We start from the raw sequence: 15,366 nt of genomic DNA on the forward strand, positions 1-15,366 counted from the left end.
TATACAAATAGGATCGAACGTGCTAACTTACGAAATTGGACTACTGTCTAAAGCACGTTTGCACGCAATCTCTTAAATTCATAACTGCATACGAAAACATGGAACACTAATTTGCTGTTATTCCCTTGTAGGATATTTCATTAAGAGATCTATTACCCAGTGCTTCAGTCTCTTGATCTGTAAGAAGGTGACAGGAACAGGACCTATAGCCTAGATTTTTGTTGTGAGGCTCACATAGGAAAGTTTATCTAAAGCACTTCGAACGCTCCCTGGGACATAGTAAGCACTCAGTAAATATTAGTTGTTTTATCAATCAGTTCTGTGGTATAGATGTAGGATCATGATTGTTGAAATGTGGTTATAGGTTTTTCTGAAAATAAAATCTTCTTTTTCCCCTTACTGTATGTTCTCTGTGGTGTTGAGAAAATAAGTGGCCACCATTTTTTTCTAGGTGAGGATCAATTAGATATTATCAGGTAGAATGTCTTTTAGGACAACGACAGGCTCCTTGACTGTGGAGGCCTGCAGTGGGAAATGAGGATTTCTTATTTTTGGCAGACTCTGCTTCCCTCTTCCTCCCCAGATCCTAGAAAGAGAATTTTCTAATTATTTGGCCTATAATATCCAAACAATAAGGTATTTCTTACAGAGATTTAGGGTATGTCTTTCCTTAAGCTGTGGTTGGGAGCCCATGCCAGCCCCCTAACCCACACACCTACTGCTGAAAAGTCTGGTCATTTAAGAGGTTCAGCTTCCCCAGCTATTGACTTCAGGCCAAAAGTAAAGTATAAAGTATTTAATCCCCTTCCCCCAAATCTTTCACTGGGGTGTATACCAACAGAACGACACCCTTGGTATTTATTGTGACATTTCTTGGAAACCCATGATACTAATGAGAACGTAGAGAGTCCATGGGGGAGTGCTGTGTCAAATGACTTTTTCACCGTGGTCTTTCTTTCTGAAACTTATTCTGTTCTCCTTCTCTCTCATCAAACACTGTTATACGTGAATCTGTGATGTATTGGAGGGGGGACATTTCTGGCATAGTGTATTGATCAATATAGTGACAGGAGGATAGCCAACAATTAGAGAAAAGCCCCTCGGTATAATTTTCAGTGAAAAGAGCATCAAATGCCAAGTAGTAATGCTATTGAGGCATTTATTTTAAATTTGAGTGACTCTCCAGTCCTTCTCAATTCTTTTACCTCCTTTCCCCAAAGATAATTAGCTTATTGCAGTTTGCCTCCACAAGGAGATTTTTGTAGGTGAAAGAAAGGTTCTAAGGCAATTCTGGGCATTTGAGTGTAGTGACTATTGTAAAGGTAGGTGAACACGATGCCATGATGGTTAGATTTATTTGATAAGTTCAGTGTCAAAATGGGTGAAACCAGAAATTTGGATCAAAGTCCAGCTTAACTGGATTGACCAGTTACTTGAGTCAAAATGTTGGAATTGGTTTTCTCTGCAAGGCCCAACTTAAGTAATGTGCAATTGCCTGTTAATTTGATATTCTTGGGTATTTTTTATTGCCTGATCACCTATCTTAATGCTCACAGGTCCTCTTAAATGACAGTAAAAATAACCCAAGTGGTTTCTGAAAATCTTAAGTTTCCCTCGAAGCAGAATGAGTCTTTAAGATGCCAACACATTTGAATGATGTTTCAGCATATTATAACACCTGCTGGGGGATAAACTGTGTTCACTTTATAATATAGATTGTAAAATATTTGGTACAAAGCTGTTTTCTTTACAGAGTGAGGCTGTTTGTGTCCTGTGTTGTGGTAATCTGCATAAAGTACCCCAGTGAGGCCCATTTTCTTGAATTCAGCTTCCACAGGGTTTTCATGTTTGGGGATATCTTTCCCTCCACACAGCGTTGTTGATTATTTTATACAGCCTCTGCAAGGAAAGTGGATAGCTGTGCACATAGCTTTGTTCATAACATTCCTAAAGGAAGGGTATGAATTGACATCGGCCTTCACCGGGAAGCCAGATTGTCTTTCGTTAGGAGTAATTTGCTTCACATCCGATTCCATAATTACATTCCTCCCTCCCCTCCATGAGGGTAATTAGTTCTCAACTTTTTGTGGATAGGAAGAAGCCAGTACAGAGTTCCTTATTCCTGATTAGTGGATGAACTGCAGTCGGTTTTGTTTTTTTGTGTTTGTTTTAATCAGTGGAAATAAGCTCAGGCATCAGCCGGCAACATTGATAGGATGTGTTTGCAGTCACATGCTACAGATTCACTGTATATGAAATTCTCTCAGGCAGCCGTGGCCACATCAGCTGCAGGCCATCCCACCAGGTGCTCAGAGTCTGTCCCAGGTTACTCCAATATCGTAGTACCGGTCACAATCTGTTTGGAGTTGACCTTGAGCAACACACAAAGGGAATTCTGGCAGCGGAAGAGAATTGAGGGTTAAGCGCTAGTTTGATGTGAGAATGTGGATTTCTGAAAGCATACCAACCAGAGATTGTCCCCAAACTGAAGGAATTCAAAGCATGATGGGAGAACTTGACACCTCTTGCTGTAGAGTAGACTGCCATCTGGCTTCCACCTCCTAGAATAACATAGCCGAACTGGGTATAAGTACAGGGCACGCAAGGGAAGGTCTCACAGAGCACCAGTTCAGCGAGGAACGCGTGTGTGCTCTTAACTCTTTTATGACTTGCACATATACTGTCACCTAATTAAAATAATGTTAATTGATTGCATGTATGCTAAGTGGAAAGTGTTGTTCTTGGCGCATTCATTCATTCATTCATTCATCCTTCAAATGCCTTTTAAGTGCCGGGACCCCTTGTAGGTATGGGAATACATGAGTGAACAAAACAGACAGAAATCCCTGACTTCGTAACCTTATGAAGCAGTTTTCAGACAGTGCTATAGCCAGTTTTATATAGACATAAAAGAATAGCCCTCGGACTATCACTGATTCTTTTACATTGTGGAAATTGACGCTCTCAGTGGATATTACATGTAACATTGGATTGTACATATTGAAATAGTGATCCAGTCCTGCAGCAGCCCTATGAGGTAGGGACCGCTGCTGTCCCCGTTTTACAGAAGAGGGAACCAAGACACAGAGACTTGGTCGAGATCACACAGCTAAGTACTCTTGCACAGTGACAGAGCCGGCATTCAAACGCAGTTCCTCTAATTCCAGAGCTGACTTTCTTAAGTCTGATATTACATTGCTTCTCAACTTTGATACCAGATAGAAATTTAAAAATTAGTTTAGAGGAATTTAAGTAATGGAAAGGCCTTATTATGAGGCACTTTTTAGATAGCAGCCTATCTAGTCTACAGCAGATTCACAGAAGAGTATTCTTTAGAATAGTTTTGATTCTGTTATTTATGGTCGTTCAAGCTTTTTAATGTACTATTCATTGAAATAGTGATCCAGTTCCACTAGCTAGATATTGGAAAATTGGCTTATTCATGGTCTCATCTGATTTTCTTTGTTGGCCAGATTTGTAGCTAATTTCTGATTTGTATGGAAAGAATGGTGGGATTAATTGACTTTCTCCCATTAATTAAAAGAGTTGCCTGAATATAGTGCCTGAGAATTCCAAAAAGGAGATCTTCAGGGAGGCTGGTAGCGGGGATGGTCCCTTTTCTGAGCCTTTCTGCCGTTGTTCCCTGTATCCCTAGCCCAGACATAGGGATGCTTTTCCACGATGGTCATTTCTTGTGAGCTTGTAAATATTTTCGGTTTGGGGTGGCATAAATAGAAAATTAAATTCTTGGGAAATCATAACCAAGGAGAGCATTTCATTTCCTACTCTTTGGCAGAAGTGCTACATTTTTTTCTGCCTTGTGTTTTGGCATACTTATATACATGTATTTTTTGCAAGAAAATTATCAAACAACTATAAAATTTCAGACATTTACGGGAACTGCCCTTCCTCAGTATGGACCAAAGGCTGGATTTTCACCACTAAACATTTTCTGTAAAAGCTGTTTTGTCAAGAGACAACTGAGTTATTTTCATGGGAAGCAAAACTGTATTACACAGTCAATGCCTTAAGTAAACAAAGTGGAATTAATATTGATTCTGTATCATTATGTATATTTTTAATTAACTAAAGAGCCCAGGGGAGGAAAGCTCATTTTCTTAAATGTCTTGATAAAAGAAATGACTAAAGTTTGTTTGTTTGTTTGTTTTTCTTCTAATCACACCACACAGAATAACTTTAAAATAAGGATTCTGTAAAGGTGATGTTAAGGATTTCACTTGTCGAAGGGGTCGTTATAAATGTAAGAAATTTTAGACTATTTTGTGTCTCTTGCAGATGAGGCTCTCTCGGGTATGTACAAAACGTGACATAATCCTAGCTTTTCATTTAGGCTGCCTTTGAGGCACATAAAGGTTAATGGGCTAAGTTATTGGAATATTTAAGAAATGGAAGATGACAGAATTTTTCATGAGATCACAGTATCTGCATCAAATTTCCCCATATACCCACTGTGGAAATACTGTATATTATGAAAGCCAATTAGGTAGAATGATAAAAATTCAGAGAACTCACAGAATTTTGTATGATTTTGCATTTTTATAACCCAAGAGCGGTTCAGAATTCATTCTTGAGGGGACATTTTTAGACAACTTGCTAAGGGAATGGGAAAATTGAGCTGATTACGTCAGGATTTGTCTTCATAGTGCCAAACACAGGGAGGGACATTTGGGATTCTGACCTCTGTCCCGATGCTGCCACATCTTAAGCTGTTGGGGTCCTGGAAGACACAGTCCAGCCATCTCTAGTGGGTCAGGCCTGAGTCACACCCAGCTTTCACTGACCCCCTGCAAGTTGCCAATAAAGTACACAGTTTGTCTTGTCTCAGAGAGTGAAGAGAAACACAAAGAAAAGGCATTAATTCCTAAGCTTTGTTGGATGATGATAAGCAGTAATGAATTACCGTTATATACCACCAAGTTGCCATGAGGTCCTTCCTGTACCCACTTTCTTGGTTTACATGTAACATTTGACATTGTTTTGCAGAAGGCTGAAGAGAATGCAGAGGGGGAGGAGTCTGCCCTGGGACCAGATGGAGAGGTAAGGGATTTTGCATCCGTTTCTGCTGTGTTCTGTTGAATGATACCCTGCCATACCTTGCTGCACCATTCTCTGTGTATACTGATTTTATTTTGTACTCTGCTATTCTTTTTTTTTTAAACATCTTTATTGGAGTTTAATTGCTTTACAAGGTGTGTTAGTTTCTGCTGTATAACAAAGTGAATCAGTAATACATATACATATATCCCCATATCTCCTCCCTCTTGCGTCTCCCTCCCTCCCACCCTCCCTCTCCCACCCCTCTAGGTGGTCACAAAGCACCGAGCTGATCTCCCTGTGCTATGTGGCTGCTTCCCACTAGCTATCTATTTTACGTTTGATAGTATTTATAAGTCCATGCCACTCTCTCACTTCGTCCCAGCTTCCCCTTCCCCGTGTCCTCAGGCCCATTCTCTACATCTGCATCTTTATTCCTGTCCTGCCCCTAGGTTCTTCAGAACCATTTTTTTTTTTTTTAGATTCCATATATATGTGTTAGCATACGGTATTTATCTCTTTCTTTTTTTTTAACATCTTTATTGGAGTATAATTGCTTTACAATGGTGTATTAGTTTCTGCTTTATTACAAAGTGAATTAGTTATACATATACATATGTCCCCATATCTCTTCCCTCTTCATCTCTCTCCCTCCCACCCTCCCTATCCCACCCCTCTAGGTGGTCACAAAGCACTGAGCTAATCTCCCTGTGCTATATGGCTGCTTCCCACTAGCTATCTAATTTGCGTTTGGTAGTGTATATATGTCCATGCCACTCTCTCACTTTGTCCCAGCTTACCCTTCCCCCTCCCCATATCCTCAAGTCCATGCTCTAGTAGGTCTGTATCTTTATTCCCGTCTTACCCCTAGGTTCTTCATGACATTTTTTTTTCTTAGATTCCATATATATGTGTTACCATACGGTATTTGTTTTTCTCCTTCTGACTTACTTCGCTCTGTATGACAGACTCTAGGTCCATCCACCTCACTACAAATAACTCAATTTCATTTCTTTTTACGGCTGAGTGATATTCCATTGTATATATGTGCCACATCTTCTTTATCCATTCATCTGTTGATGGACACTTAGGTTGCTTCCATGTCCTGGCTATTGTAAATAGAGCTGCAGTGAACATTATGGTACATGACTCTTTTTGAATTATGGTTCTCTCAGGGTATATGCCCAGTAGTGGGATTGCTGGGTCGTATGGTAGTTCTATTTTTAGTTTTTTAAGGAACCTCCATACTGTTCTCCATAGCAGCTGTATCAATTTACATTCCCACCAACAGTGCAAGAGGGTTCCCTTTTCTCCACAGCCTCTCCAGCCTTTATTGTTTGTAGATTTTTTCATAATGGCCATTCTGACCGGTGTGAGGTGATACCTCATTGTAGTTTTGATTTGCATTTCTCTAATGATTAGTGATGTTAATTTAAGCATTCTTTCATGTGTTTGTTGGCCATCTGTCTGTCTTCTTTGGAGAAATGTCTGTTTAGGTCTTCTGCCCATTTTTGGATTGGGTTGTTTGTTTTTTTGATATTGAGTTGCATGAGCTGCTTGTAAATTTTGGAGATTAATCCTTTGTCAGTTGCTTCATTTGCAAATATTTTCTCCCATTCTGAGGGTTGTCTTTTGGTCTTGTTTATGGTTTCCTTTGCTGTGCAAAAGCTTTTCAGTTTCATTAGGTCCCATTTGTTTATTTTTGTTTTTATTTCCAACTTCTCTAGGAGGTGGGTCTAAAAGGATCTTGCTGTAATTTATGTCATAGAGTGTTCTGCCTATGTTTTCCTCTAAGAGTTTGATAGTGGCTGGCCTTACATTTAGGTCTTTCATCCATTTTGAGTTTATTTTTGTGTATGGTGTTAGGGAGTGTTCTAATTTCATTCTTTTATATGTAGCTGTCCAGTTTTCCCAGCACCACTTATTAGAGAGGCTGTCTTTTCTCCGTTGTATATTCTTGCCTCCTTTATCAAAAATAAGGTGACCACATGTGCGTGGGTTTATCTCTGGGCTTTCTATCCTGTTCCATTGATCTATATTTCTGTTTTTGTGCCAGTACCATACTGTCTTGATTACTGTAGCTTTGTAGTATAGTCTGAAGTCCGGGCGCCTGATTCCTCCAGCTCTGTTTTTCTTTCTCAAGATCGCTTTGGCTATTCGGGGTCTTTTGTGTTTCCATACAAATTGTGAAATTTTTTGTTCTAGTTCTGTGAAAAATGCCATTGGTAGTTTGATAGGGATTGCATTGAATCTGTAGATTGCTTTGGGAAGTATAGTCATTTTCACAATGTTGATTGTTCCAATCCAGGAATATGGTACATCTCTCCATCTGTTTGTATCATCTTTAATTTCTTTCATCAGTGTCTGATAGTTTTCTGCATACAGGTCTTTTGTCTCCTTAGGTAGGTTTATTCCTAGGTATTTTATTCTTTTTGTTGCAGTGGTAAGTGGGAGTGTTTCCTTAATTTCTCTTTCAGATTTTTCATCATTAATGTATAGGAATGCAAAAGATTTCTGTGCATTAATTTGGTACCCTGGTACTTTACCAAATTCGTTGATTAGCTCTAGTAGTTTTCTGGTAGCATCTTTAGGATTCTCTATGTATAGTATCATGTCATCTGCAAACAGTGACAGCTTTACCTCTTCTTTTCCGATTTGGATTCCTTTCATTTCTTTTTCTTCTCTGATTGCTGTGGCTAAAACTTCTAAAACTATGCTGAGTAATAGTGGTGAGAATGGACAGCCTTGTCTTGTTCCTGATCTTAGGGGAAATGGTTTCAGTTGTTCACCATTGAGAATGATGTTGGCTGTGGGTTTGTCATATGTAGCCTTTATTATGTTGAGGTAAGTTCCCTCTATGCCTACTTTCATGAGGGTTTTTATCATAAATGGGTGTTGAATTTTGTCAAAAGCTTTTTCTGCATCTATTGAGATGATCATATGGTTTCTCTCTGCTATTCATTTTTAAGTAAAAATAGTAGTACATTAGCATGGTAGAAAATTAGAATAGTATGAAAGGGTACACTGAAAAGTAATCTTCCATCTCAGACTGCCAATCAACTGATACTAAGTTTCTTATGTACCACTCCAGAAATTGTCTGTGCACATATAAGCATGTGTTTATGAATATACAGAATGTGGAAAAATCTTAAGTGATTCTATAATTACATTTTCCCCGTCGATGATACAGAAGCAGAAAATATGACCCAGTTTCCTTCATTTACTTTGAAATTTCATAACTGTAAGCCAAACAATTTGCGTATTTGGTAGCTTATTTTTTGCCATTTTCTGTAGGCTTACCCTGTAGCCTCTATTTGTAGATTCAGCGGCGTATTTCTAAATTTTATTTCCTAGTATTTTCAATATTCTGAATCACAAGAATACAGTGATTGATTTATTGGATGTTTTTTTCTCTGAAAACTCAAAAGTTCTTGGCCAGTGATTCACACGAGCAGGCATCCCCCCGGAGCGAGCGGGATGGAAGGGCGTTTGTTTCAAACTTCCTTCTCCTTTCACAGATTCTGATTAATCTGCCTGGAGGATTGGGGTGGGTGGAGGGTTGTCTCTTCCCCTTCTGGAATTGCAGTGCACACGAGAAGTATTATGAATGTGAACAGCCTGGTGGCAGGAAAAAGGTTGAAACCACTATTCTGTGCAGAAATCTCTTGAACAATAAATGTTACTTAACCACTATAATTCATCACAAGGAAAGAAAAGATCAGGATAAATGTCTAATGTGTAAGAAACACTCAGTGGGCTGTTACGGGGGAAGAATACTATATATTAGAGCACTTAGAAACAACTCTAATTTGTAAAAACCCACCCTTACTTAAGCATGCCTCACATCAGTCTGTAACTAACAAGCACACAGGGAGAGATTTAACGTGTTAGTGTGATAGCTCTCTTATCTCATGTTGTCTCCTGGGAAAATAAGCTCCTGATCTTGGGCCTGTGACATACACTTTTTTTAATCTTAACACATGTGTTTTCTCTTTGCTGAAGTGGGCAAAGTAGATGTCTTACCTGGTTTGTTTTGAAATAATGTTCTGATTACATTCTGCTGTGCTCATTCAGTGTTTTTGCCAAAGTTCTAATTCCAGCTACAGTGATTTCCAGTTTTCTTTGAGGCAAGACACAAACAATAAAACAAGCTGCATTATAATAGTTCAAGATAATGGAATATGGTTTTTCCAAGGGAGATGGTAGCGAATGGTAGATTTCCTACTTTATCGCGTGAGCCTGTAGATGACCTTCTACGTTAACAGGAAGAAGCGTTGTCTTCACATGCAAAGTAACGGTGTTCACAACCATTGCTTCAGCACACATAAAAGGAAAAACTGTCTGGAGTAAACCTTCTCTTTTTTGTAAGGTTGTTTTTGTGGATAATTGCTAATATATTGTTTCTTATTCTGACAGTGCTTTGTTAAGGGAGAAGGGGGAAAGAACCAATATTTTGGGGGAAGGAGGTGGTCACTTCCTATAAGATATTAGAAGATAACCTACAGTATACTGCTTTTCCTATCATTTTAATGTAACTCCAAATGAGAGTAATTTAGAAAAAATTCTTTGGAATTAATGGGTTGCCTAAACGTCTCACCTGGGGGCCTGCTCCTAGAAGTACAGTCACCCTGTAATCAGTAGCATTCATTTGCATAGGATTACTCCATTTTTAGGCCTTTTTAAACAATTTGTTCTCTGAAGTAGGTTAAGCACAGCCTCTGCAGTTTCACTTATTCTCTTAATTTTCTGAGCAAGCCATATTTCATTGAGAGTCTAATAACGAACTTCAGCTCAGACTTGGTCAATTTGCTAGATTTCCAGTGAGCAGAGCCTGTTGCTTTATCACAGGGCCCCATGGTTGGGCTTGGTACCTGGTGGTTTGGTTTTGGATAAATGACGTTGTTTCTGCAGAAGCCAAACCAGCCATAATGAGATGATACAAATTACAGTACCTTTTCCTTTTTTTCCATTATTCTCTCTGAAACCATGACTTTGCAGCAGTCCTTATCTGGAGGGGATTATTTGGGGGTTGGGGGTTCTTAGCTGCAACTGACAAAAATCAACTCTGCCTGATTTAAGTAAGAAGGGAACATATTAATAGGATATCGGGTGAGTCATCAGAACTCTGGAAACCTGGAGAAGCTGACTGGGGACTGCGCTATTATTTCAGTGATATGTTACCGTAGTGTACCCTACAGCTGCTTAGTGAGGACATGGCCAGCCTCGGGAGTGGGCACAGCCAATACCACTGCACTGGCACTGCTGCCACTGTTGTCTGCCCTCCTACCGGTGTGCCTGTTGGCCCCCGCTTCCTTCTAGGTCCTAATTCAGAGCCTTGGTGAATGAGCCCAGCTGGTGGAGCTTAGGTCTTGTGCCAGTAGTTCCTTTGCTGCAAGGGAGGCTGGTGTTTTCAGTTTCTTTGGTAGGATGTGACCTCCCACTTCCCACCAGGACTCATCAGGTGATGAAATTTCTAATCGCGGGAAAGGGTTTCAAATGCTGGGCAGCCAAAAGGCCGAGAAACATCCAGCACAGAATTGGGAGAATGTCTTAACCCGAAGCGGTGTTATGTCTTTTCTCCTTTCTAGCCCATAGATGAGAGCAGCCAGATGAGTGACCTCCCTGTCAAAGTGACTCACACAGAAACCGGCAAGGTCCTGTTTGGCCCAGAAGCACCCAAAGCAAGTCAGCTGGATGCCTGGTTGGAAATGAATCCTGGGTATGGCACTAAAGCAGAATTATTGGTGTTCTTTGACTTTTCAGGGTTTTGTGGTCCTCGTAGAATCTGGGAACTAAAATAGCATGACCTTTGCTGAACTGCTTAAAGTTATTACCTGCATTTGTATATAGAATGTGTCATATATTTGTGTATAAACACACACACACGCACACACACAGTTTTATGATTAAAAAGCTAAGCCTCCTCTTCCTTCCCACTCCTTTTCTTGTAGTTACGAAGTTGCCCCTAGATCGGACAGCGAAGAGAGCGATTCTGATTATGAGGAGGAGGTACGTATATATCTCTGTTTGGAGTTCATTGGCTGGAAAGTTCACGGGGAAGCACCTGTGTCCTTCTGTCTCTTCGTCCTCCAGTTTTGGCCATCGGGTGACAGCTGAGGCTGAGGGTTTGACAGAGCTTTGCTGGTGCATGCCTAGTGGCACAGTGACCTCTCGGGGGCTCCTGGCGAATGTGGAAGCTTGGTGAATTCTAAATTTATTTGAAACCGAGAAGAGAGAAGCTGGCATTAAATTGGAGATGGTAGAAAGGTCTTCTGAGGAAAATTGGAGATGGATTACTTTGGGAAGGGCAATGCCATGCTTCTAAGTCATTTACACTGAGGGTTAACAGCCTAAAAATGTCTGAAGTTCTTTAGTCCTTGGGCCTGTTTGAAGCTGTAAGTGTGGAAACTTAGACCAACAGGGCAACATGCACTTGGTTTAATGGGTTAATGGATCCTCTTGGGTTTTTTCTTTAAATGTGATTCTTCCTTGAATTCTTTGGATATACTTGTTAGCCACATTTGTCAGTCTTCTGGAAGGAATACTCAATATATCCAGAACCTAAAATGGTAATCTTGGATACTTTTAATAGAAATTAAGGAATAATAAAGGCATCTTTTAGATCAACTTTAAAATCCTTAACAATTACAAATAGAAGGATTAAAAGATTTTTATCTCCTTTATTAGAGCATTGTTAGCGTATAGTCATTAAATCTGGTGTTTACCAGTGTAGGGGAATCTTGGTTCAAAGAATGCCGTGGCCAGAGCAGAACAGCCTTACCAATAACAGCTCACCAGAATTTTAAGACCATGATTATTTTCTTCTGTTTTGTGGACCTGTGTTTTCTAAATTAATCTACCGTGGACACTTACTGCTTTTGCAAAGAGGAAAGATAATAGAAGTTACTTTTTTTTTTTTTTTTAGAAAAAAAGCATGCTGTTAACAAGCAAATACTTCTGAAGGCATGCTTTATTTTATTTTATTTTTTTAATAGGCTACTCTTTCTCTGAGGTACTTGAAACTTACAAAATCAATTTTTAAAATGTCTCTTGTTTACTCGGATGAATGGGCCCATAAACGATCCGTTGGAAGAATCTTCTCATTGGGTCTGAGAGCCAGGGAGGGACAGAGATGAGGTAGAGAAGGCGGCTCAACCCACAGGTGCCCTCCTGAGACTGGCAACTGCAGACAGCTCCAGAGAGCTGGGACTAGAGTGAACTCTGACCTGGGGGTCCGGAGACCAGGTCCCCATCTCGTGGCGAGTCACGTCCCCCCTCGGTGCTCACCTGGATGTGAAAGAGCTGTGCCAACTCCTCAGTTTACCCCTTGTGGCTCAGTGATCTGTGGTCATAGATTTGATTTTCAACATTACTATCATGTCAGTTCGTATTGTTTCATTCAAGCCTGATGGAAAAGCGTGGTTCTCTTTAAGCCTACTTTTAAAGGAAATTCTCCTGGATCGTCTGGAAAGATTCAGCCTTCAACACCAGTGGGTAGTAGTGGGCATTATGGGTATTTAGTGAAGCTTTTCCACAGGCCAGCAGAACGAAGTACACAGTTGCGAGGTGGGGAGGTGATGAATCCTTTGCCATGTTATTGACAGTTTTAATCTAAATAGCCAGAAATGTGGGCTGTGAAGTGGCCACAGAAAGCACACACAGAAGGCCACGCGCTCACAAGCTCCAGTCTCTCCACTGTGAAGACGTGTGGGACCATCAAAGGCCCACTGGCATCATCAGAGACAAGGACAATACTAAGATCCCTTCATTTGGCTTTGGAGAGAAGGGTATAGAAGGTCACCAAGTTAGCAAGAGCAGATATGGTCTACAGGACTCTCTGATGACCAAATAATGATAGATATCCATCTTTCTGGCATGATTTTTGCATATTTATTCTTGGGAGCAAGGGTTCCAGGGGATCCTCAGAGGGTTCCTTTTGTTCTTTCATTCAGTGATGTAAACAGCGATGGAGAGGTAGATATTGCCTGGTGGAAGTAAGGGTTAAGTTTACGTCCTCCCTCAGTTGTGTGCACCTCACTTGGGAAGTAGAATACTATTCACTCTCTTTTCAGAAATCGCCAAGCCTAGGGATTCCCTCGTTAAAACGGAATCACCCCCATATCTTTGTTCCTTCCCCAGGATGAAGAGGAAGAGTCCAGTAGGCAGGAAACTGAAGAGAAAATACTTCTGGATCCAAACAGCGAAGAGGTTTCCGAGAAGGACGCTAAGCAGATCATCGAGTATGTGTCTCTCAGAGTTTTGTCTCTTGCAGATGCATTTCGTGAGGGTTGCGCTTTATGGACTTTAGTTTAGAGAAGTTTGTCTAAGGAAGGAAGGTGACCTCACGCCCATGCTTCACCCAAAACGCCACCGTCAGAGGCCACCAGACTGTCCCACTGCTCAGCTCCCCCCTTGCGCCCTCCCCCACTTCATGACTTCCTCGTTCCTGGGCTCCTCGCGTGTCACGCGCTTCCATCCCACGTGGAACCTGCCCCTCCAGCTGGCTGCCTTTCCCGCCTTCCTTAATGGCGCCAACACCCGCCCAGAACCCCAAGTGAGAAACGTCTTCGTTGCAATAGCTGCTCAGCCATGGACTCCCCTACCCAGCTCTTTTCTTTTTATTAATTAATTAATTTATTTTTGGCTGTGCTGGGTCTTCGTTTCTGTACGAGGGCTTTCTGTAGTTGCGGCGAGTGGGGGCCACTCTTCATCGTGGTGCGCGGGCCTCTCACCGTTGGGGCCTCACTGTTGTGGAGCACGGGCTCCAGACGCGCAGGCTCAGTAGTTGTGGCTCGCGGGCTCTAGAGCGCAGGCTGAGTAGTTGTGGTTCACGGGCCCAGTTGCTCCGCGGCATGTGGGATCTTCCCAGACCAGGGCTCGAACCCGTGTCGCCTGCATTAGGTCTCAACCACTGCACCACCAGGAAAGCCCTACCCAGCTCTTCGCCTGTGTAGCTCTAGTGTTAAAAGAAAACTGTGGCGAAACACTATGCAAAATAGAATATTTTAAAGTGATGAGATTAAAAAAAAAAAAAAGCAGAAATAGACATTCTAATATTTTCTCCTTTTATTCCAGGGCTGTGTGCCCACTTCAGGAACCTGTCTTTTATTCATCTGCCCCCAGTTTCTTCACTGAAGGTTTTCAAGACCCCCCTCAACGGCCCCTCACTGCCTGTAGAATAACTCAGTAGTTGGTTAACAAGACATAGAAAATGGAAGACGACCTCTCCTCTTTCCTATCTCTTTAATGTCACCTTTGGCCTCCCTATCACCTGTCTTCCAAGTTTTAGGCGGTGTTCTGTGGATAGGATTTATCTTTGTACTTCAAGGGCCTAGGACAGCTTCCCTGGCAAAGTGTGAACCTGCAGGTGTACGATTCACGCTCATAGCAGTCCCTTGAGGTCGAGCGGGCCTGCGTTCAAATCCTGACGCCACCACCTTTCATGTGACCTGGGCAAATTCGTGAACCTCTCTCAGCCTGAAGTTCTCCACAGGCATGAAGTGGGGATGGTAACAACAACGTCTACCCTGCTTGCTTTTCGCGAGGATTACAGATAATATGTTTTAGCTGCCGGGCATGAAGTAGGTGATAAATAAAGCTCTACTTCCTGCAGCTGTTTTCGGCTCTCCATTCATGCACCAACTTCTCTGTGTGTGACTCTCCACTTTCTCTGGCCCAGGACAGCTAAGCAAGACGTGGACGATGAGTACAGCATGCAGTACAGTGCCAGGGGTTCCCAGTCCTACTACACGGTGGCCCACGCCATCTCGGAGAGGGTGGAGAAGCAGTCGGCCCTCCTCATCAATGGGACCCTGAAGCATTATCAGGTAACTGGCGTGGTGTGTGTTTTCTCGGCAGGTCTCAATCTGTTACCTAATTTTGATTAGAGTATGTTGTGCGCATGGCCGTTGCTGCAGAGAGTTGACCATGGCAAACATTTGGGGTCGCATTGCTTCTAATATGGCGATTCTCTCCACTGTGCCTGTAATTTTTGTTTTAGAGTGTTCATTTTACCGTCTTCCCTAGAGCGTACCCATTTTCTCTTCTATGGCTTTGGGATGGATTGTGTTTTCAGAAATTCTGGGTTAACTCTTGGAACCCCTTTACCGTGGATCTCTTTGGAACGGAAAACCCAGCCACATTCTATGAGTGTAGGGAACATCTGTGCCTCTTTTTTGAAGTAAATGAAGTATATATTTCTTCAAAAATGTCAGTGGTGTCTGTAGTTTAACACTATGGACTCAGCTACCTAGGAGTTGCTATCTACTACATTTACATGCTTTTTTTTTATTTAAGACACATTAGAGTGGT

At 41.5% G+C, this 15,366-nt stretch overlaps 1 protein-coding gene across 6 annotated transcripts in view; it reads left to right on the forward strand.

Moving 5' to 3' along the window:
• SMARCA2 (SWI/SNF related BAF chromatin remodeling complex subunit ATPase 2) overlaps nt 1-15,366 on the forward strand; it is a 172,684-nt gene that overhangs the window by 47,728 nt on the left and 109,590 nt on the right. For all 6 annotated transcript variants that reach the window (XM_060300876.1, XM_060300880.2, XM_060300878.2 and 3 more), the window contains 5 exons: nt 5,005-5,058; nt 10,644-10,774; nt 11,007-11,064; nt 13,195-13,295; nt 14,735-14,882. In XM_060300876.1, coding sequence (XP_060156859.1) covers nt 5,005-5,058; nt 10,644-10,774; nt 11,007-11,064; nt 13,195-13,295; nt 14,735-14,882 — 492 coding nt within the window. The remainder of the gene's footprint in view (nt 1-5,004; nt 5,059-10,643; nt 10,775-11,006; nt 11,065-13,194; nt 13,296-14,734; nt 14,883-15,366) is intronic.

The sequence above is a fragment of the Globicephala melas genome, chromosome 6, assembly GCF_963455315.2.
Source record: "Globicephala melas chromosome 6, mGloMel1.2, whole genome shotgun sequence".
NCBI lineage: Eukaryota > Metazoa > Chordata > Mammalia > Artiodactyla > Delphinidae > Globicephala > Globicephala melas.